The sequence below is a fragment of the Callithrix jacchus genome, chromosome 6 (assembly GCF_049354715.1).
Source record: "Callithrix jacchus isolate 240 chromosome 6, calJac240_pri, whole genome shotgun sequence".
Lineage (NCBI taxonomy): Eukaryota > Metazoa > Chordata > Mammalia > Primates > Cebidae > Callithrix > Callithrix jacchus.
Genome location: NC_133507.1, coordinates 19,944,897 through 19,969,472, shown reverse-complemented (window position 1 = coordinate 19,969,472; position 24,576 = coordinate 19,944,897). Strand labels below are relative to the sequence as shown.

The 24,576-nt window shown below is 39.8% G+C and overlaps 1 protein-coding gene across 2 annotated transcripts in view; it reads left to right on the top strand.

The window, feature by feature from the left end:
- Positions 1–24,576, top strand: part of IQGAP1 (IQ motif containing GTPase activating protein 1) — a 118,178-nt gene that overhangs the window by 48,660 nt on the left and 44,942 nt on the right. For both annotated transcript variants that reach the window (XM_008998400.5, XM_008998398.5), the window contains exons 6-15: positions 2,078–2,145; positions 3,244–3,357; positions 3,914–4,092; positions 5,876–5,960; positions 11,771–11,934; positions 12,745–12,829; positions 15,757–15,920; positions 16,114–16,274; positions 17,980–18,104; positions 19,994–20,157. In XM_008998400.5, coding sequence (XP_008996648.3) covers positions 2,078–2,145; positions 3,244–3,357; positions 3,914–4,092; positions 5,876–5,960; positions 11,771–11,934; positions 12,745–12,829; positions 15,757–15,920; positions 16,114–16,274; positions 17,980–18,104; positions 19,994–20,157 — 1,309 coding nt within the window. The remainder of the gene's footprint in view (positions 1–2,077; positions 2,146–3,243; positions 3,358–3,913; positions 4,093–5,875; positions 5,961–11,770; positions 11,935–12,744; positions 12,830–15,756; positions 15,921–16,113; positions 16,275–17,979; positions 18,105–19,993; positions 20,158–24,576) is intronic.

The window sequence follows — 24,576 nt, the reverse complement described above, 5'->3', positions numbered from 1 at the left end:
GGGGAAATCCGCCCCCATGATCCAGTCATCTCTTACCAGACCTCACTTCAACACTGGGGATTACAGTTTGACATGAGATTGGGATAGGGACACAGACCCAAACCATATCAGTAACATTCTTGAACTTGCTTAAAATTTCTTGTTCCCTATTTCCAAGTAGGAATAAATGAGGAGGAAATTCTTGGAGAAAAATATTCTCACAATTAAAAATGCAGGTGTGGTGTATTAGTGGGAAAAACATATAAGAGAACATATTGCAAGTGTAGAAAGTTATTAGTTATTTTGCTTTGGAATTTTTTTTTAAAGAGGCAGATTCTCCCTCTTTTGCCTAGACTGGAGCACAGAAGTGCGATCTTGGCTCAGTGTAACCTCAACCTCCTAGGCTCAAGCTATCCCCCTGCCTTAGCCTCGCAAATAGCTAAGACTACAGGCATGATGTACCACCATATCTGGCTAATTAAAAAAAGTTTTTCTGTACAGACAAGGTCTTGCTATGTTGTTCAAGCTGGTTTTAAATTCCTGACCTGAAGTGATCCTCCTGTCTCTCCTTCTCAAAGTACTGGAATTACAGGCATGAGCCACTGTACCCAGTCTGGTGAATTTTTTGAATACATTTAAAATCTTCTGAGAAAGAAGCTTTATATATCTATCTTGAGTGTTTTACCTGAAAGAAAAGCGTTTAATCATGTGCGTGTAATTTATGCTTACACTTCTGTAAGAAGATGATTAGCTGCTATGGATGTATAAATGCTAGTTTGTTTTGGGAATATGTGTTTTTTCGTTTTTCTATTCTACATTTGGGTTTATTGTATACAATTTAAATTCTAAACAGTTCTGTGATTGCAGTGTACATGATACATGTTGGTATTTAGATTATATTGAGGTGTATAGATTATTTACAATATCGGTATACCACTGTAAATTTCTGTGGTTTGTTTTTTATACATTACTTCCCCATTTACTTTAAAACTGTCATTGTCTTGCTTGAGTCAGTATCTGTAAAGTGCCCTTCTGATTTCTTCTAAATTATTGGTTCTGATCTGCTAGGGCTTTAGAATCCACTTAACACAGGCTCATGGACATTAATTTGTCCATCTATCCATCTTTGAAATATTGATTAATGTTTGTTAATATATGCTAGGCTCTGGGTAGACATTAGTGAATGAGCCCTGTACTGAGACTGCTTTCATGGAGCTTAGAGTCTAGTTGATTTTTTTTTTTTTTAATTTAAAAAGTAAAAATATTTTTTACCAACCTGGTACTTAAAAAAGTAAAAATATATAAAACATTCTTTATCAAAAACTTAAATTACCTGGATTAAACTTTTCCATCAGTAATATGAATTCAGTTTAAGTAAGATTGCCATCTGCATCATTTTCATGAATCTTTTCTAAAATGTCTTTTAATTTAAAACCTATTGAAGCAAACAAAGAGACTTCACTATTAATTATGTTAACATTAATGTTAACATCTTTTGTTTATTTGTTTTTGAGTTGAAGTCTTGCTGTATCACCCAGGCTGGAGTGCAGTGGTGCAACCTCAGCGCATTGCAGCCTCCGCCTCCTCAGTTCAAGTGATTCTTCTGCCTCAGCCTCCCAAGTAGCTGGGATTATAGGCACATGCCACCATGCCTGGCTAATTTTTGCATTTTTAGTAGAGACAGGGTTTTGCCCTGTTGGCCAGGCTGGTCTCAAACTCCTGACCTCAGGTGAACTGCCCACCTCAGCCTCCCAAAGTGCTGGGATTACAGGTGTGAGCTAGGTGCCCAGCTGTTAACATCTAATTATGCACTGAATTTGTGCCAGAACTGAAACTTGAATTTATGCCTGCTGATTTCTCCCAATCCAGTGTTCTTTCCATTGTGTTATGTAACTTTTTAGGACAATGTTGTCATCTAAAACTAAAAAAAAAAGGCTCTGAGTATTTTAGTATTATTGTAACTACAAAGGAGGCTATTGAAGGTACTGGGAGTCTCAGTGTTCAGAACGCTTCTATTTTTCATGCTGATTTTCCCCTTTTAAGGGTGGCAGCTAGGTACAACTGGGAGGCCTAACCTTTTGCATATTGTACCTTCTAGTTTGTACCTGTTCAAGCTAGGCCTGGCGCCTCAAATTCAAGACCTATATGGAAAGGTTGACTTCACAGGTAAGGAGTTACAGACTTGGCCGTAAATTCTTGAATTATGTGGAAATAGCCTGGGAGCCAGCAGTACCAATTTTAAAGACCTAGGGCTTTAAAAATACTCTGGCAATGAAGGTGAAAGAAATATCAATAACTTGCTTCCCTAATGTGGGGCAAAGAAGACTAAACTTGGAATTTCAAGCTCTGTTCTCTCACAATGTGAACATGATTAATGAGTCTCAGTTTTCTTATATTTAAATCGGGGATACCATTAACGTATGTAAAACATATAATAATATTAACAAATAACATTAAAAGTTCAGGTATGTTGAAAAAAGCTTTATAACTATCTTTCCCTTCCCCTTCCAGCAAGCATGTATTGTGAGCAAAGCAAGAGGGAGAGTGGGGAATGAGATGACACAAAGATGGATATTTAGTCATTTTAAATTTTAAGCTTATTTTGGTTGGTGTTTCTATAAGTATTTGCTATAGCCAGATGCTTGAAGAGATGAGGGGTTGGGGAGAAAACCGCAGTGGTAATATTGTTTAAGGGTAAGTTAGATTCAAGTCTTTCAAAGTGGTGATAATTTTATAGGCCTGGAAGTTTAAAAATTGGTAAGAAAATTTTTGTCCATGATATTTTTCCTTCCGGGGAAGTTATTTGCTATACCTGGGGCAAAGACCAAACCTTACATGTTTTCTTTATCATTTGGCTTTCTGCCTTAGAAATGAAGTTGTTGAATAGCAGCTAATGATTTGGATTGTAAAGACCGAGATTACTTAGTTTGTGATTCACTTACTTTTGAGCTCACAGTAAAGCTGTTCCACTCATAAGTTCATTGTAGGAAATGCCATAAGTAGCCATTTTGAAAAACTATTTCCTGTAGGGCCTTCACATTTTATAGCTATTTTTGATGCCCTCGATAATAATAATGTTGGACTGAATTTTATATACCAGTTACTGTGTCAAGTGCTTTCCATACATTATATCTTTATATCCTTATAAAACCCTAAAAGGTAAATGCCATTTGATCCCATTTCATAGTTGAGGAATATGTTTCCTTCTCCTGGTTCTGGAAAGGTGCTTAACTTCATTGATTGGGTATTAATTCCCTCCTGTAGAAGAAGAAATCAACAACATGAAGACTGAGTTGGAGAAGTATGGTATCCAGATGCCTGCCTTTAGCAAGATTGGGGGCATCCTGGCTAATGAACTCTCAGTGGACGAAGCCGCATGTAAGAAGAGAGAAATCTCATGGGTTCAACTGGGATTGTTACTACCATTTCCAATGCTTAATTCTATAGTGATGATCTAGGATATTATTATTCTTGCTAGCAAGTTTAAGTCCGTAGATGTAGTTGTAAACACAGAGTCTTCCATGCTATTGTTATTTGGAAATACATGATTAATTCTGATGAAAATGAAAGCATTTAAAAAGGAAGTCCTCCATTTCCATGGCTCATTGAGTTTCTTACTGTTTTATGGTGTTTATTTGGTAATGAAGGCAAATAACTCCATGGCAAGTGCTCCTTGCAAGACTCTCTTATGAATATTTATCTGTGAAATTCCAAATTCAGCATCCCAAACATGGATCACAGATGGAGCTGTGGCTTTGTGTACCATAAGGAAGAGGCTAGGTTCATAGTACCCAGGAAGCCAGTCTTCGAACCCCAGTCATTATTTCTCTGTGAAAAGGAGCCTCTGTAATAGGGGGGTGCAATGTTGCTTTATATTGTGATATACAGCCTTTACTCTGTATAATCTTAGTGTTTTTGTTGTTTTTTTTTTTAGTACATGCTGCTGTTATTGCTATTAATGAAGCTATTGACCGTAGAATGCCAGCCGACACGTTTGCAGCTTTGAAAAATCCCAATGCCATGCTTGTAAATCTTGATGAGCCCTTGGCATCCACCTACCAGGATGTACTTTACCAGGCTAAGCAGGACAAAATGACAAATGCTAAAAACAGGGTAAAAATGTAACATCTATTCTAATTAATTTATATTATTCCATCATTTGAAATGGCTCCATTGTAAACATCAATTTTATTGAGATATGATTTATATACAACAAAATTCATCAAATTTTAAGTGTACAGTTTGAGTTTTGACTAATATATGTGATCATTTAACCATCACCCCAAAAAGTTCCTTCGTGCACTTTTGCAGTCAGTCACCCACACCCCTGAGCCCAGGCAACTACCAGTCTGTTTTCTATTGCTGCCATTTACCTTTTCAAGAATGTTATACAAATGGAATGATGCAGTATGTAATCTTTTGGTATGAGATTCTATTTGACCTCTACTTCTTGAATTTTATGTAAATCAAATTCTAGAGTATAGCCATTAAAATTAATAGCGTCCTCTGGAAAGACTATTTCTAAATATTAACATAGTCTTTCCTCTTTCCCAGATTCTCTGGGGTAAAATGTTTGTGTACAATTGTTATGGATATGTGGAAGTTTGTTAAGTGATTCTTACTTGAAAAAAATGAATCTAATAATCTCATTTAAGACTTCATGCAGGCTGGACGTGGTGGCTCATGCCTATAATCCCAGTCCATTGGGATACCGAGGCAGGCGGATCACCTGAGGTCAGGGGTTTGAGACCAGTCTGGCCAACATGGTAAAATCCCGTCTGTAGTAAAAGTCCAAAAATTAGGCTTCAGGCATTGTGGTGAGCATCTGGAATCCCAGCTACCGGGGAGGCTGAGGCAGGAGAATCGCTTGAACCCAGGAGGCGGAGGCTGCAGTCAGCCAAGATTGCACCAGCCAGGCAACAGAGCAAGACTCTCTCATAAATAAATAAATAGTTCACACAAATTCATTTACCCCTTGTTAAAATTAGTGGTTGATGACAAAACAAAGACAACCCTGCTCTCAGAACATTTTTTGTCTTTCTCTGATAGAACAGGGATTTCAGTTTCCCAGTTAGGTGCCAAACTGGCCTGCAGGCAAGTAGCTGTTGCCATGCCCCTGCCTGCATCACCAGTGAGACTCCAAGATTGTGAATCTGTATGTGCCCATTTTGCTCAGTTCTGAGGCAAGGATGTGCTGCCTCTAATCCCAGCACTTAGGGAGGCCAAGGTGAGCAGATCGCTTGAGGTTAGGAGTTCGAGACCAGCCTCGCCAATATGGTAAAACCCTGTCTGTACTAAAAATACGAAAAAAATTAGCTGGGCCTGGTGGTGCACGCGTATAGTCCCAGCTACTCAGGAGACTGAGGCAAGAGAAATGCATGAACCCAGGAGATGGAGGTTGTAGTAAGCCAAAATTGCACCATTGCACTCCAGCCTGGGCGACAGAGCGAGACTCTGTCTCAAAAAAAAAAAAAAAAAAAAAAGACAGAGTCTCGCTCTGTCGCCCAGGCTGGAGTGCAGTGGTGCAGTCATAACTCACTGCATCCTCGAACCTCTGGGCAAAGCAATCTTCCTGGCACAGCCTCCTGAGTAGCTGGCACTACAGGCATGTGCCACCACACTGGGCTAATTAAAAAAAATTTTTTTTAGAGATAGGGTCTCCCTATATTGCCCAGGCTGATCTAAAATTCTTGACCTTAAGCCATCTTCCCACCTTGGCCTTCCAAAGCACTGGGATTACAGGCGTGGGCTACTGTGCGTGCTTTGTTTTTTGTAAAGGATCTTAAGCTACACCATAGTCTTGGTAGGGTTAGGGAGCAGGAGGAGCACAAGTGTATTTATGTGGTCTTCTTAGACAACTTAAGCTATCTTAATTATACTTTTTACTCATCCTCAGACAGAAAACTCAGAGAGAGAAAGAGATGTTTATGAGGAGCTGCTCACACAAGCTGAAATTCAAGGCAATGTAAACAAAGTCAATAGTAAGTATGTTCCTGAGTTAGGCGTTTAAAGGGATATTGTAATGTGAATGTTGATCTATTCTGGGACTTACAATATGGTTTAATTTATGTATTTTAGACATTACTGGATTTGTTTAATGACAGTTGCTTATTAATATTTTGTGTTTCTATGCCTCCGTTTTAGTTATCAGTTGTCATCAGTCAGCACATTGTTCCTACGCCGGCAGTAGCATCATAGTAGTCTTTTTGGCTACAGTTTCACTCTTTCACCCTATTACATGCTTTTAAAAATTATTTTTCTGGCCAGGCACAGTGACTATAATCCCAGTACTTACATATCTGTAGTTCCAGCACTTTAGGAGGCCAAGGCAGGCGGATCACCTGAGGTCAGGAGTTCGAGACCAGCTTGGCCAACATGGTGAAACCCCATCTCTACTACAAATACAAAAACTAGCGAGGTATGGTGGCACACGCCTGTAGTCCCAACTACTCAGGAGGCTGAGGCAGGAGAATCACTTGAACCTGGGAGGCACAGGTTGCAGTGAGCTGAGATAGTGCCATTGTACTCCAGCCAGGGCAACAGTGACACTCTGTGTCAAAAAAAAAAATTATTTTTCTATTTTTGTAAAGTAACATTATATTTTTGTTTTTTTCTTTAATGACTAATGCAAGCTGTCTAGAAATAAACAATAAACCACAAAAATTAGACATCACTTAGAAATAATCATCACTGAAATAAGCATTACTGGCATTTTTTTGTATGTCCTTCAAAACGTGTGTGTGTGTGTTTCTTTAAAAGACAGAGTTACACTCTGTTGCTTAGGCTGCAGTTGTGATTATGGTTCACTGCTGCCTCAAACTCCTGGGTTCAAGCCATCCTTCTGCCTCAAATTCACAAATAGCTAGGACTACAGTCATGCGCCACCACACCCAGCTCATTTTTTTTAACTTTCGAAGAGACAGGGTCTTGGTCTGTTGCCCAGGTTGGTCTCAAACTGCTGACCTGAAGCAGTCTGCCACCTTGGCCTCCCAAAATGCTGGCATTACAGGGGTGAGCCACCTTGCCCAGCCTCCAAAACATACATTTAAACAAAAATGAGATTATACTTTTAATATTGACTTTTATATACGTGTTATTTCTGGGAAATTAATTTATTGAAAGTATCATTTTGTCACTACTCTGCTAAAGAACTCACTATGACTTAATACTTGTCAGACAAAATGCATTCCTAGCCTAGCGAAGTTCTTTATGCAGTATTTCATGCCTACAGCTCTCTGTAGAAGCTCATTTGCCTAATTATCTCCCATACTCATTCTGTGAATTTTATGACTGATAAAGAACCTGGAACGAGTGCAGTGGCTCATGCCTGTAATCCCAGCATTTTGGAAAGCGGAGGGAGGCAGGCGGATTGCCTGAGCTCAGGAATTTGAGATGAGCCTAGGCAATGTGGCAAAACCCCGTCTCTACAAAAAATACAAAAACTAGCCAGGCATGGTTGCACACACTTGTTGTCCAGCTTCTTGGGAGCTGAAGCAGGAGGATCGTTTGAGCCCAGGAGGTTGCAGCCGCAGTGAACTAACTGTGTTCCCACCACTGCACTCTAGCCTGGGTGACAAAGTGAGACCCTCCCTCAAAAAAATTAATTAGATAATTTTTTTTTTTTTAAAGAATCTGGCCGTGAAGTGGTACCCATCTCGTATTTGATCTCTTGTCCTTCTATTAATAGCGTGTAACTGGCCGGGTGAGGGGGCTCACGCCTGTAATCTCAGCACTTTGGGAGGCCGAGGTGGGTGGATCACTAGGTCAAGAGATTAAGACCATCCTGGCCAACATGGTGAAACCCTGTCTCTACTAAAAATACAAAAATTAGCCGGGCATGTTGGTGGATGCCTGTCATCCCAGCTACTCGGGAGGCTAAGGCAGGAGAATCACTTGAACCTGGGAGGTGGACATTGTAGTAAGCCGAGATTGCGCCACTGCACTCCAGCCTGGCAACAGAGCAAGACTCCGTCTCAAAAAAAAAAAAAAATATATAGCTGTGTAACATTGGGCACCTGCCGATTTGTTATGCAGATAATATGAGATAGTGTATGTAAATTGCCTGCTATTTAGGAAGTACTCAATGAACATTAGTAGTGTTATCACTTTGTTAGTCATGTAATCTCCCTGCTGTAATGCCCTCATGCCTCATCAATTCCTAATCCAGATTGTACCAATCATTCAAGATCAAGTTCAATTTTCACTTCACTGACTATCCCAGTTTACAGTATGCTTGACTTTTAAATCTCCTGTGTCACACACAGGCTCATCTCTATAATTTTGCATTTGATTATGTATTGTCTTGTATGGCTTTCTCTTTATTTCTGATACTTTGTAAGATTCTTAAAGTAGAGATTACATATTCTGCTGCTTTTGACATCCTCCTAATTGCTAGCATAGGTTTAGATTCACCAAGATTTGTTTTCAACCAACTAGGCCAGGCCTACTCTTGTTTTGCTTAAGATACTCATAACAGTAACAATGGTATTATTCTCATTATTCATTTGGAGGCCCAAATTTCTCATTTAAACTGATACTAATAACTAGAGAAGACTTAGAAGATTTTTACCTGTTCCATAGGATTGGGAGTTCTAAGTCCTGACCATGACCTCCTTCTTGTTTTTTGTTTTTTGGTTTTTTTTTCCTGGAGACAGTCTCTTGCTGTCCCCTATGCTAGAGTGCAGTGGTGCAATCTCTGCTCACTGCAACCTCCACCTCTAAGATTCAAGAGATTCTCCTGCCTGAGCCTCCCAAGTAGATGACCAGCATTCTTTGTATTCTGCTACCTTCTGGTTCATTTAAGATAATGACCTTTGGAGCAGAATAATCCGTTCAAGTGTGGATGATATCTTGTGCTGAATCTGTGTGAATCCTTAAAAATCAGCAAATGTAAACTGGAGTGTCCTTATGGTTGGTTCTCTGTGAGAAGAAAGTCCAGCATGTTTCCTGTTGCATAGAGTACATAAAATATTTTTTGTTTTACTAAGGGATTTTCCGCTACTTTATTGTTTGGTATTTTATAACCTTTGTAGTTTTTCCTTGCTAATTATGTAGGAATCAGTTACGAGCACATGTAAGAAAATAATAATATGTATACATTCTTAAAATGTTCTATTCGTGTTATTCTTACGTAGTCAGAGAAGCAAAATAATAAAAATTCCCTCAAATACTTTTCAGTATAGTGGGGAGGACAGACATGCAAATGAGTGCTTTTAAGGCAGCTTGCGTAGAGCAAGGTGCCAAGAGTGCCTGCAGTCACAGAATAAAGAAGGGGATGATGACTTCTGCTTAGAGGTTTGAGTAGGTTTTCAGTGTACATGGATTTTCACAGGGATCCTTAGAATAGATAAGAGGGTGAAGATAAGGCAGAATTCCCTATAAGCGGCAGTCTCTTCCTAATTGTAGAGAGTCTGAGACAAAGGAAAGTTAGATGCTAGGAGGATATGGGAACTTTCGGTTTCAGGAATTAATGTAACTCTAGGTAAGTTTTTTGCCTAGGGCATTCAAAACAGCAATGAGGCCACTGATGCTGCCCCAGGGAGAAAGCTGCAGGCCAAACAGTTAAAAATGAAAACAGTTTTTATTTTATATTTTGTTAAGTAGAATAAGGAAAATTAGAGTTATAGAACTAAAGTGGTAAGAGGAAGTACTTATGTTCCACACTTTTTCATCTTTGCAATATAAATGTTTATAGATACTCATGTAATAGTACATGTACACTTCTAGAAAAAGCAAAATTTACTGGATGCTTTTGTAGATAGATACTGTAAGATTCTATGCTATATATTTAGAAAAAGTCTAGTTTGTTATCTACATTGATTTTATTTTCTGTCCTGAGCTACTATGAAAGCTCCATGAGGACAGGGGTATTTGGCTTTTCACTATTTTATTTGCAGCATTATAGCAGATCCTTGGTAAATATCAATTGAAGAAGTGGATGATTCGTTGACTAACAGCCACATAGACCTCCAGACATGGGTTGAGAAACCATCACCTTAGTATGGTGCTCAGTTAATTGAATGGCAGGTATAAATAGTAGGAATAAATAAACAGTGTCTTCGGAGCCTGCAGTGAGACCTCACATCCTTAGCAATGTTTTAACCTTTTCTTCCTTTTTTTTTTTAAATAGTTCTAGTTTTCTTATTATCCCTACTTCCCATTTTCTAGCTTGAGATTTTATTTTACTTTGGGCTGTTTTGATTTTCTAATAGCTTATTAATTTTGTTTTTTACTAATGAAAATATTTGCAATTGATAAGTTCCATTCCCCACATACTTCGATTTTTAGTATTTTCTTGATTTCTTTTTGCTACTTTGATAAAATTAGATGTTTATCTGTGAGTGGTGGTGGGGACAGGCATTTTCTCTTCGAAAAATAAGGAAACTGAAAGTAATAAAGTAATTATGATTTCCTAGTGGCTGTCATTTCTGAAATCAGAAATTATTTTATTCTGACTTTCAGGCTAATAATACCTTTTTTAAAAAATAATATATAAAATACTTTTATGTATATGATTTTACTTAATCTTAAAAATATTCCTGTGAGGGAAGACATCTTCATTATCATTTTCAGATGAAGGAACGTCTGGGTTTTCATTGTCATGTATTGTATTATAGAGCTTGTGTGACTTCAGGTTCTATGATCAGAAGAGAGAATGTGGAGAGGGGGAAGATGGCCCCTTCCACTCTGCACAGGTTAGACTACCCTTGATATCTGGGCAGTGACTGTTGTGGGTGGAGTGTGTTCAGGAAATACCAGGGTGATGAGAGGATTCAGAATGGTGCTATATGAGAAGTGGTTAAAGGAAAGAAGGCTGTTAGTAAGGCATTTGCTCTCATAGGGAGGGGCAGTTGAATGTATTCAGCGTGAACTTTAGGGTTGGAGCTTTAAAAATATTTTTGAAACAGGCTGGGCATGGTAGCTCACGCCTGTAATCTCAGCACTTTGGGAGGCGGAGGCAGAGGCAGGCAGATCACAAGATCAGGAGTTTCAGACCAGCCTGACCAACATGGTGAAACCCTTTCTCTACTAGAAGTACAAAAATTAGCCAGATGTGGTGGCAGGTGCCTGTAATTGCAGCTACTCAGGAGGCTGAGGCAGGAGAATTGCTTTAACCTGGGAAGCGGAGGTTGCAGTGAGCCAATATTGCACCATTGTATTCCAGCCTGGGCCACAGAGTGAGATTCCATCTCAAAATATATATATTTAATATATATATACACACACACACATAGATTTTTTTACACATTTAATATTAAATATGTAAAAATGTATATATAATAAATATATGTGTATATAAAATATATACATATATTATATATATATATAATATATGTATATGTATATATTTATTTGCAACAAAATTGTCCAAAGATGTAGTAAATGGCCATGGGACATATTTTTCCTCTTTGGTAGTCTGTAAGCATCATCTGAACAACTATGTGGCATTTTAGAGGGAATTTAAGCATCACGTTGGTCTGGATTGGTGGCTCCTATATTGCTACTCATATTGGTGTTGGGCTGCCTACATCTGGAAGTTTTTAAGTATGCTGGCAGTGTGGCCCAGGAATCTGTGTGAAATCCAATTAACAGCTTATTGGGAACCCCTGGACTTGATGACTCTAAGGTTCTTTTCCAATCCCAAGATCTTATGTTTCTGAGAACTACAGAGTAAAGGCTCTCTGAGTTACATTTCCTTATCTGGAACTGAGATGGGTTTTGGGGAAGGAAAACTATTTTAGGCTGTGATGTTAACATAGTCCTTTCAAAATCTTTTGCCTTTTTTCCTCAGCATTTTCTGCATTAGCAAATATCGACCTGGCTTTAGAGCAAGGAGTTGCATTGGCCTTGTTCAAGGCTCTGCAGTCACCAGCCCTGGGTCTTCGAGGACTGCAGCAGCAGAATAGTGACTGGTACTTGAAGCAGCTCCTGAGTGATAAACAGCAGAAGAGACAGGTAAACACAGTCTGGATTGCAGCTGCAAGGGTTTGTATATATCCATTCGAATCCCATGCTATCATTTAAAGACATATATGCTGCCTTTTTTGTTTCCCTAATACAGTTTTTTCCTCTGCATATAAATTAGTTTTTAAAAGTTCCTCAGGTAAAACACGTTGTCTTCTGCTCCCTTTTGCTTTTAGAGCTATGAATCTTCCTTTAAAATAAACAAACAATACCTTCCCACCCCCAACCTAACCACTCCTTCACTTCAACTGTCTCTCTCTGTCTCCAACTAAAAGACCTTGGGGAAAACCTGAATTTTTTTGCATTCTTATGTCAGGAATTTCCACTTCTAAAAAACAAAACCGTACCTTGTTAGTTTGCTCTGGCCAGCACTGGAAAAGCACTTACTGTGCAGTGGGTAGATTGCGTGGGATTTTGTGAGTTTTTTTTAGAACAAACATGAGGGGATTTCTTTTTTGTCTAAATAAGGGCAAGTATAAATTTTACAAATACCCAGTGTACGTTGGTCAAAGCCAGTAGCATTAATGTGCTTAAGATTCTACAAACATTTTTCCCTCAGAACGCTTTGAGGCTTTTGATGTAACATGTTTAAGAATGTACTAGTATCTGTAAAGTCACTCACCCTAGCTTTGGCAGAGGGTTTTGACTCTAGCCGGGGCTGCCACCTTGGCTGCATGTAGCCTGAGCTGTCACTTATGTCTGGTTCTCTGTCCCTAGTGACTGCTGTTGAGAGATGAGAACCTTAAGGCCTGGAGTCATAGGCATGAGTAATCTTTACATAATTTTCTTTGCTTTTCTCAGAGTGGTCAGGCTGACCCCCTGCAGAAGGAGGAGCTGCAGTCTGGAGTGGATGCTGCAAACAGTGCTGCCCAGGAGTATCAGAGAAGTACGAGTCCATTGACCATAGTATGGGAGGAAAGTTGTGGCTTTGTGTTACGGAAAGGTCGGAGGTTAGCTTCTGTTACCCTTATCTCCCACTCTGAGCCTACTTGGCATAACCAACTGCCAGGTACTTTTTGGGGCAAGAGGGTTCCTCCAGTTAGTTGTTGTGGTGGTTTTAATTGATATATAATAGTTATACATATTTTGAGGGTACATGTATGTGGTTTTGTTTTGTTTTTTAATTTATTTAACTTTAGGTGCATACTATATCTGGCATTTCTCCCCATGTTATCCCTCCCCCCTCCCCTCCACACCTCGTTTTTTTTTAAACCAACCAGGAAGCACTGATGTATGATGTTTTGATGTGTGCATACAATGTGTAGTGATCAAATCAGGGTAACTGGAATATCTATCACCTAATACATTTGTCTTCTGTTGATGTTGGGAACATTGCAATCCTTCTGTCTATTTTGAACTATACGTTATTGTTAACTATTGTCATCCTACTGTACTATCAAACACTAGACCTTTTCCTTGTATCTAATGGTAATTTGGTACCCTTTAACAAACCTCTCTGTCTCCTCCCTACTACCCTTCCCAGCTTCTGGGAACCACCAGTCAACTCTACCTCTGTGAGATCCACTTTTTTTAGCTCCCATATATGAGTGAGATCAGGAGGTATTTGCCTTTCTGTCTCCGACTTATTTCACTTAACACCATGACCTCCAGTTTCATCCACATTGCTGCAGGTGACCGGATTTTATTCTTTTATTATGGCTGAATAAATTCCATCATGTGTATATACTACATTTTCATTACCATTTATTCACTGATAGACACTTAGGTTTATTTAATATCTTGGCTATTGTGAACGCAGCTGCAATCAACATGGGAGTGTTTATTTCCTTTCTTGTGGCCATACACCTAGCAATGGGATTGCTGGATCATATGTAGTTTTATTTTAATTTTTGGGGGATTCTCCATACGGTTTCCCATAGTGGCGACAGTAATTTACATTCCCATCAACAGTATATGAGCATTCCCCTTTCTCTACAGCCTTGCCAGCATTTGTTATAGTTTGTCTTTGATAAAAGCCATGTTAATTGCAGTGAGAAGGTATCTCACTGTGGTTTTGATGTGTATTTCCCCGATGATTAATGATGTTGAGCATTTTTTTGTATGGCTGTTGTCCATTTGTATATCTTGTTTTGATAAGTCTATTCACCTTATTTGCCCATTTTAAAATTGGATTATTTGTGGGGGTTTTTTGCTATTGTTTGAATTTCTTATATATTCTGGTTATTGTTCTCTTTTCAGATGGATTGTTTGCAAATATTTTCTTCCATTTTGTATGTTGTCTTTTCACTGTGTTGTTTCCTTTGCTGTGAAGAAGCTTTTTAGCTTGTCTGTTTTGTCCCGTTTATCTTTTTTTGCTTTCATTGTTTGTGCTTTCAGGGTATTAGCTAAAAGGCTTTGCTCAGACCAGTGTCCTGAAGCATTGCCCCAATGTTTTCTTCCAGTGTTTCAGAGTTCAGGTCTTAGATTTAAGTCTTCAATTTATTTTGATTTATTTTTTAATATGATGAGAGATGGGGATCTAGCTTTATTCTTCTGCCTATGGTTATCCAGTTTTCTCAACACCATTTATTGAAGAGACTGTCTCAGCCCAGTTGATGTTGCTATAAAGGAATACTTGAGGCGGGGTAATTTATTAGCTTACAGCTCTGCAGGCTGTACAAGAAGCAAGGCACCAGCATCTGCGTCTGGTGAGGGCTTTTGTGCTGCATCAAAACATGGTGGAGAAGATCAAAGGGCAGGTGGACTCATGTGAAGAGGGACTGATGCAGGGGTGGTGTTGTCAGTGGGGGTCCTGGCTTTATAACAACCCCTTCTCCTGAGAACTAATCCATTCTCCCCAAGAACCAATCCAATCTTGCAAGAGCTCACTATGGTGAGAATGGCATGAAGCCATTGATGAGACATTTGTTCCCATGACCCAAACAGCTCCCACTAGGCCCTGCCTCCCAGCACCACCACACTGGGGATCAAGTTTCTACATTTTTTTTTCATACCCTCAGGATGATGTCAGGGATCAAACTGCAACATGAGATTTGCTGGGGACCAACAAACCGAATCCAAGCCATAGCACTGTCTTTCCCCTAATATGTGTTCTTGGTCCTTTTGTTGAAAAATGAGTTGACTGTAAATGCATGGCTTTATTTCTGAGTTCCCTATTCTGTTCCATTGGTCTATGTGGCTTTTTCGTTGTTGCTGTTGTTGTTGTTGTTGTTGTCGTTTTGCCACAGTTACTCCAGTTTTAAAAGTAGAACTGGAGTCAATATAGGCTCACTTTATTGATGGTTGTTTAGGGAATTATCTAGAGGAGGTGAGACTTAAGGGATTGCTAAGATTTGGATTGTGAAAGATGAAAGAGAAGAACATTTCTAGTGCAGGGCAAAGAGGGGAAAAGGAGGTGGGAGCAGAGGTGCAGGTGGTGAAAAACATCTTTAAGGAAAGGTGGTTACAATGCAGATTTTGTAAATGTTTTGGGTTGAGTTGTCTAAGATCAAGGGGTGGAAAGATTGTAGAACGCTTTGGTAGTTTAAGAAGCCAGGCAGTAGGAGAGGGAAGAGATGGTATATGTGGGAAGTAGTGATAGCATATAGGATGAATTGAATGGGAAGAAAATAGGGATGAGAACCTTTAGGGGACTGCTTTTTGAAAAAAAATTTTTATTGTGTTATGGTCCACATACTATACAGTTCACCCTTCTTCATACAAAAGAGGCTGCTTTTTTAAAGGTGAAAGTTTCACTTCAAACTTTATGGCTGATAGCCACAGGATGTAATTTTTTTCCCGTGAACATTGACACCTTCTTCCCCTGAGGACTCTCTAAGCCCTCTGTGTTTCTGACTCCTGTTTTCTACACAGGATTGGCAGCAGTGGCAGCGATTAATGCTGCCATCCAGAAGGGTGTTGCTGAGAAGACTGTTTTGGAACTGATGAATCCTGAAGCCCAGCTGCCCCAGGTGTATCCATTTGCTGCTGATCTCTATCAGAAGGAGCTGGCTACCCTGCAGCAACAGAGTCCTGAAGTGAGTTCACTGAACCTGTCCTGTTTGTGAGCAAAATTGGATGGAAGTGAATGTAATACCCACTTCTTCGTGTGGTTAGGAAGAACTTTTTTGCAGAAACTTGGTTTCCTTATGGTTTTATTAAACGTATAATTCCCTTGATATTGGAGAATGTCTTTCCTCAGTATTTTCCCTTCTGTTCCTTTCTGTACAGCATAATCTCACCCACCCAGAGCTCTCTGTTGCAGTGGAGATGTTGTCGTCAGTGGCCCTAATCAACAGGGCATTGGAATCAGGAGACATGAACACAGTGTGGAAGCAGTTGAGCAGTTCAGTTACTGGCCTTACCAATATTGAGGGAGAAAACTGTCAGAGGTGGGTGCCCAGAGTGAAGGGAATGAATCTAGTACAGAGCTGTTACCTCTGTCTTTTGTATGTCAGTGCTCCTATTTTCTTTCCAGGCATTATGACTTTATTATGGTCATACTGTTGTTTGGTTCTACTTTGATTCATTTATTTCTTCCTTATGCTGAAAAATATGATGTTCCATTCCTACATATATAAGTAGATTTACTGAAATGTTACATAGCCAAAATAACACTATCTTTGACAAAGTTAATAATACTTTTTAAATGTCATCTAACCCTACCTAGTTCATTTTCATTCTTCAGTTGTTCCCAAACTGTCCTTTATAGCTGTTCTGTGGAAAACAGGATCTAGCCTAGGAACATGTATTATATCTGGCTGTTATGTCCCTTGGGTATCTTTTAATCTAGAATTGTCCCTATCTTCATGACACTGACTTGTTAAAGGGATGGGACAAATTACCATATAAGACATCCTATTTTGGACCGGGAGCCGTGGCTCACACCTATAATCCCAGCACTTTGGGAGGCTGAGGCGGGTGGATCACGAGGTCAAGAGATTGAGACCATCCTGGTTAACATGGTGAAACCCCGTCTCTACTAAAAATACAAAAAATTAGCTGGGCATGGTGGCGCGTTGCTGTAATCCCAGCTTCTCAGGAAGCTGAGGCAGGAGAATTGCCTGAACCCAGGAGGCGGAGGTTGCGGTGAGCCAAGATCGCGCCATTGCACTCCAGCCTGGGGAACAAGAGCAAAGCTCTGTCTCAAAAAAAAAAAAAAAAAGGCATCCTATTTTATGGATAGTTCTAGTTGCTTTCTCATGTTCATCTTATTCCTGTAAATTGGAAATTAGACCTACAGGCTTGTCACAATTCAGCTCAACATTTTTGGTGACATGTATATATATTTTTTTGAGATGGAGTTTCACTCTTGTTACCCAGTCTGGAGTGCAATGGCGCGATCTCGGCTCACCGCAACCTCCGCCTCCTAGGTTCAGGCAATTCTCCTGCCTCAGCCTCCTGAGTAGCTGGGATTACAGGCACGTGCCACCGTGCCCAGTTAATTTTTTGTATTTTTAGTAGAGACGGGGTTTCACCATGTTGACCAGGATGGTCTCGATTTCTTGACCGCCTGAGCCACCGCGCCTGGCCAACATGTATTTCATATTGCCTCTTAACAATAGGCATATAAAACCCATTTTTCCCACCATTAGAGATACTAAGATTGATCCCTGGATTAGGGAGACCACTTACACCTCCATTGCGTTCTTACATTTTTTCTTCATCACTAGCACATTATCTCTTTTGCACCATCAGAATATCCAGGTCTCCATTAAGCATTCACCTAATATTTTTAACCCAATTGTTAACCTTTCCTAAATCAATACCTTCCGTAAAAGTTGCTGAATGAAAATTTGTTCCTCTTTCATTCCTTCTGCATTTGTTAGCTCGTGTCGCCTCTTTTTCTTGTCTGTAGAGGAAGTATTTGAACTGCCACCTTTGATTCTAGAGTTAGTCTTCACATGGAATTTAGTACATGTAACAGGATATTGAGCATAAGTGATTTCTGTTGCATTTTTGCACTTTGTTTAAAGTAACTACACAGTTCCAACACTGGCCTTGAGAATATATCAAATGGTACCCTAGCAATCTTTGTTTCTTGAATATTTAAAAATGCTGCGCTTGATTGTCTTTTTACTTGGGGGTCTGGGGCAGGTATCTCGATGAGTTGATGAAACTAAAAGCTCAGGCACATGCAGAGAATAATGAATTCATTACATGGAATGACATCCAAGCTTGCGTGGACCATGTGAACCTGGTGGTGCAAGAGGAACATGAGAGTGAGTTATCTTCCTGTCCTCCCCTAATAATGTCACCATTAATGTGATTCCATGAAGTGGTTCAAAATACTACTCTTAGAAGGATTGTTGGGTGAGAGATTGAAAAATATCTATATAACACAAAAAGCTAAAGTTGGATATTGTTTTGAGAACACCAGGCAATTGCTATAATTAGGTATATGTCCAATAAGAACTAAATTTAGGGGGAGGTGAATTGAACATGATCTGTTCTTTTTAAATGGTGATATAACAAGTAGTCTGACACTACATGGAATTAAGTCCAGTTGCACAGCTTGAAGGCGTGGTCCTCCACAAAACTCCTCTTGATTCAGATACCAGCTGAAAGCTGCAGGGTTCCCAGGCCACTGTACTTCTAAACAACTGGCTGCAAATTTGGAGAATCCTTCTACCCTGTCAGGTTTAATAATTTGCTAGAATGACTCACAGAACTCAAGAAGGTGCTAGACTTATGATTACAATTTTATTATGAAATATATAAATCAAGGTCAGCTGAAAGAAGAGAATCATCAAGCAATGTCTGTGAGAGTACCCAAATGAAGCTTCTGTGTTCTCAGGATGTGTCACTCTCCTGGCACATTGAAGTGTATCACCAGTCGGGGAAACTCACCTGAGATTTGGGTGTTCAGAGTTTTTATTTGGGCTTCATTACATATGCATGATTGATAGTATTGGCTTTGTAATTAAACTCAATTTTCATTTGGCCTCTGCTCCCGGGACATTGGGAGGCCAGGCTGGTATCACATGACTCTAAACCTCAATGGTTGATCTTTCCAGCATGGCCAGCCTTTGTCCTGAAACTATCAAGATGCCAACCAGAGCCAGGTGTGGTGGCGCATGCCTGTAATCCCAGCACTTTGGGAGGCCAAGGCAGGTAGATAACCTGAGGTCAGGAGTTCAAGACCAGCCCAGCCAACATGATGAAACTCTGTCTCTATTAAAAATATAAAAATTAGCTGGGCATCATGGTGGGCACCTGTAATCCCAGCTACTTGAGAAGCTGAGACAGGAGAATCACTTGAACCCAGGAGGCAGAGGTTGCAGTGAGCTAAGATTGTGCCACTGCACTCCAGCCTGGGAAACAAAGAGCAAAACTCCCATCTCAAAAAAACAACAATAAAAAAGAGGCCAACCAGGAGTCATTGGTTGGCATAAATTCAGGTGTGGGCAAAGGGCCCACCATGAAAAACAGAGACATACCTATCACTCAGGATATTCCAAGGGTCTTAGAACCTTCCCCAAAGACAAAGACCAGCCAGACTTTTTATTATATAGCAGAGTCTTTACAAAAGCAGCATGACTGCCTAAGATAAATGGGGAGTGAATGTTTTTCATTTTAATTTATGTTTCCTGTGAAAAATATTCACCTGACTTAGTGGGAAGAGCCTTGCCTTGCACTAGGGAGCCCTGGGCTTGGATCTTTCTTCTGCCATTTGTTTGCTGTATAATCTTGGAGAAGAGATTGCTAAGCCTTGATATTTCTTCTATAAAAGTGTTGAATTGGTTGGCTTTTTTAAGAACTCTTGAACCTTTTTAAGATTCTTTGTGACTCAAGAATGGTTTTGATTATACATTCCACTGCACCTGAAAGCTATATGATAAGGCCAGTTTCATCAAAATCCTCATCACTTTTAAGTTAGAGCAATTAAAAATGAAACAAAAGGACTTGAGCATTCAATGGCAATATGAATACAAACAAGTTCTGATGCAACAAGCTAATATTTAAAAAAACAAAACAAAACAGTGCTGCTTAATGGTAAGTTGCAATCATGGTTACTCTTAGGTAGTTTTATGATTAGTTAGCATGTTTTACGATTGTTTATATACTTCCTTAATTTAAAAAAGAAAACTTTCTATCTCTTTATATTTAGGGATTTTAGCCATTGGTTTAATTAATGAAGCCCTGGATGAAGGTGATGCCCAAAAGACTCTGCAAGCCCTGCAGATTCCTGCAGCTAAACTTGAGGGAGTCCTTGCAGAAGTAGCCCAGCATTACCAAGACACACTGATTAGAGCAAAGAGAGAGAAAGCCCAGGTGAGTGGCATGGGAGGTGTTCTTTCTATTCAGAGCACCTCAGCCCTCCTAAAACAAAGATAGAGGTAGGAATATATTCCTTAATTCATTCAGTGAATGCTTTCTGGGCACCTTTAGATTCACAGCACTGGAGGGAAACAAAAATGTGAGAGACATGGACTCCACCTTTCAGGAGCTCATGCTGTTCTACACATTTGGATTTTTGCTCTTTATTTGTTGTTGACAAGTCTCTTGTGTTTCTTTCAGTAAATTCTTTATTAAATATAAGATTCAGGGCTCGGCGCAGTGGCTCACGCCTGTATTTCCTGCGTTAAAAGAGAGCCCAAGGCAGTCAGATCACTTGAGGCCAAGAGTTCAAGATCAGCCTGGCCAACATGATGAAACTCCATCTCTACTTTAAAAAAAAAAAAAAATGCAAAAATTAGCTAGGCGTGGTGGTGCAGGCCTCTAATCCCAGCTATTTGGTAGGCTGAGGCACAGGAATTACTTGGGCCTGAGAGGTGGAGGTTGTAGGGAGCCGAGATTGCACCACTGAATTCCAACCTGGGGGACAGAGCAAGACTCTGTCTCAAAAAAAAAAAAAAAAAAGAAAGAAAGAAATATGGGTATGAAATTGCACAAATTTTCAAAAGGATGCACACCTGTGTATTTGGCATTCAGATTGTAGAACCCATTACCATAACCACAGAGACCTTCCTCATATCCCCTTTCACCCTTAGCTACCCTCCATTTTGTGGTAACCACTATACTGATTTCTATTAATAACACCACAGGGGTGGACGTGGTGGCTCACACTGTAATTCCAGCACTTTGGGAGGCTGAGGCAGGTGGATTGCCTGAGCTCAGGTGTTCGAGACCACCCTGAGTAATATGGTGAAACCCTGTCTCTACTAAAATACAAAAAATTAGCTGAGTGTGGTGGCATGAGACTGTAATCCCAGCTACTTGGAGGCTGAGGCAGGAGAATCACTTGAGCCCCAGAGGTGGAGGTTACAGTGAGCCAAGATTGCGCCACTGCACTCCAGCTTGGGCTACAGAGTGAGACTCTGTCTCACAAAAAAGAAAAAAAAAATAGTTGATTTCTCTTCACTTTCAAGCTGTATTTAAGTGGGATCTTACCTTATGTGCTCCTTTGTGTCCGACTTCCATTGCCCTAAATAATGTTAGTGGTATGCATTCATGTGGTTGCATGGAGCCATCCTTTGCTCATTCTCATTGTTGTGTACTACTTCATTGTGTGATCATATATTATTGGTGAAGTTTTTTTTTTCTTCAGATTGTTGTAAATAGTGCTTCTTTTTTCTGAGACAGAATCTTGCTCTGTCACCCAGGCTGGAGTGCAGTGGTGTGATCTCAGCTCACTGCAACCTCCACCTCCCAGGTTGAAGCGATTCTCCTGCCTCAACCTCCTCAGTACCTGGGATTACAGGTGAGAGCCACCATGCCTGGCTACATTTTTTTTTTGTTTGTTTATTTAGTAGAGATAGGGTTTCATCATGTTGGCCAGGTTGGTCTCAAACTCCTGACCTCAAATGATCTGCATGCCTCAGCATCCCAAAGTGTTGGGAATTACAGGCGTGAGCCACCACTCATGGCCTTTTGGTTAAAAAAATATATATGTGCATTTCTGTTAGGTATACATTTTGGAGAGGAGTTATGGCAACAGAGAGTACCTGTATGTGAAGCTTTTTTTTTTTTTGAGACAGAGTTTCGCTCTTGTTGCCCAGGCTAGAGTGCAATGGTGCGATCTCAGCTCACCGCAACCTCTGCCTCCTGGGTTCAAGCAATTCTCCTGCCTCAGTCTCCTGAGTAGGTGGGACTACAGGTGCACGCCACCACACCCAGCTAATTTTTGTATTTTTTTTTAGTAGAGATGGGGTTTCACTCTGATGACCAGGATGGTCTCAATCTCTTGATCTTGTGATCCACCCACCTTGGCATGCCAAAGTGCTGGAATTACAAGCATGAGCTACCACGCCTGGCCATACGTGAAGCTTTAATAGATAATGTTATGAGGTTTTTTTTTTTATGACAGCTTAATTGAAACATAATTCTCATATCATACAGTTCAGTCTGAATGGTCTTGAGTATGTTGGTAGAATTGTGCAGTCATCACCATAGTCAACGTTTAAACATTTTCATCACCCCAAGAGGAGCTCATTTCCCATTATCTCCCCCAGCTCTGGGCAACATCAGACTCCTGCTTTGTCCATGGGTTTTTCTATTCTGAACATTTCAAGTAAATGGAATTATGCAATGTATGGCCCTTTGTGACTGGCTTCTTTTAGTTCAGTTTATCCAATTTGTAGCATCAGCACTTCATTTCTTTTTATTGCTGAATAATATTCCGTTGTATGGTTATAACACATTTTATACTCATGAGTTGATGACACATGGATTATTTCCACCTTACCACATTTTATTTATCCGTTCATGAGTTGATTACATATGAATTATTTACATTTTATCTATTCATGACTTGATAGACATACTGTTTTTTTCTACTGTGGCAATTAGGAATAATGCGATTATGAAGATAAAGTTGTTCAAAGTAATTGTAACACAAACTCATGTTTAAAATGTTTGTCTTACCTGCCACCTAGTTTGCTGAGGAAATTGACAAGGTTTCTGCCTGTTTTTATGCTGTTGCTGTCTAGGAAGTTGCCTTGTATGTAATAGGCGCTCAAATATTTGTTAATTAAAGCATAATTACATCTGTTTTTCTAATTATGATTGATCTCCCTTTAAGTGCTTGCTAAGTAACAACAGCTGGATAGAACCGTAGCCTTCAGAAGATTCCTGAAGTGAGGCAGCCAGTGGAGGGGCTGAAAGACATTTTCAATTCTGAGAAGCCAGAGGCATAAAAACAGACCAAGAGTTTAGTGTATTGGAGCGTTTTGCACACTGACACTCATGTGGGCTCTGTAAGTTTGGGTGAAGGATAGAGGAGTGGGTAATTTTATATGCTGATAATATTATGATGTTGACAGATCTTTGATTACATTGCCATGGCATTTGTTGACACTACCCTGTCCTAATCCTGCAAATGTAGTATCTGATAGGGAGTACCAAGTGTCATTTAAGAGACATTATTATGCAGAATGTCACTTGATGCTATGGAGAGGGTTGAATCACAACTGCTATTTCATAGCCAGGAAATTGAGATCAGCTGATTTTATTTACTCAGATGAGAAGTAGTTGGCTCTAGGGAAACTAGAAATGGAAGTCTCTGTCTTTGACTCATTTTATTGGATTGGTGTTTGCCAAACTTAGCCGGTCATCAGAACGTTGAAAAAGTCAAGGAATCTTGAAAATACAAGATTCCTAAGCTTAAAGTCTAATTCTACTGATGTGGAATCTCTAATGTGGTGTCAGGTTACTATGATTTTGTGTATGCTGCTGGTAGTAATGTTTGTTTTTGCTGCTAGGAAAGTCCAAAAGGAGCCTTTATATCTGACTGTGAGAGGAGTGGGGTTTGGGAGAATAAGCTAGGTTGTCTTCCATATCTAAAAAGGGAAGTAGATTGAGGATATAACTTGTATAGCTGTCACTCATGCTAAAAGGCTGTGGGCGCCTTTTGTTTGGGTCATCAGAGTTAAACTTTTCAAGGATGTGACTAGAGTTTGAAGCATTTCCTTTTGCTGTGGAATAACTTTTCAGACTTCATCAAAGGTGGAGGAAGTCGGGGAGGGGGGAGTTAAAGGAAAAGCTGCTTAATGTTGCTGGGCCCAGCTGGGTGAACTACACATTGGCTGTTTTTTGTTTTTGTTTTTGTTTTTTTTTAAGGCATCACCTGAGCATCTAAGTCTCCACAGCTATTTGGGAGCGTCTTTAAAGATACTTATCACTGAGTTCCAAATTTAGTAACCAAAAGGTCTTAATTTAAATTTGGTCTGTAGTTTTATTTTCTTCTGATACCCTTGTGTTTGGTTTCAGTTACAGTGTAATACTGGCCTCATGACCTGGAATATTCATTTTATATTTTGGAAAAGTTTGTGAAGGATTAGCTAGTTCTTTAAACATTTAGTACAAGTCACCAGTGAAGCCACATGGTTCAGAGTTTTGTCGGGGGGGGGATTTTTTTGTTTTGTCTTGAGCTGCATGCAGTACTGTTACAGGAAAGGGGTCCCGATACAGAGCCCAAGAGAGGGTTCTTGGATCTCACAGAAAAAGGAATTCAGGGTGAGTCATAAAGTGGGAGCAAGTTTATTAAGAAAGTGAAGGAATAAAAGAATCATAGGACTCCATAGACAGAGCAGCCCTGAGGGTCGCTGTTTGCCAATTTTTATGGTTATTTCTTGATGATATGCTAAACAGGGGTGAATTGTTCATGCCTCCTCTTTTTAGAGCATATAGAGTAACTTTCTAATGTTATCATGGCATTTGTAAACTGTCATGGCGCTGGCGGGAGTGTAGCAG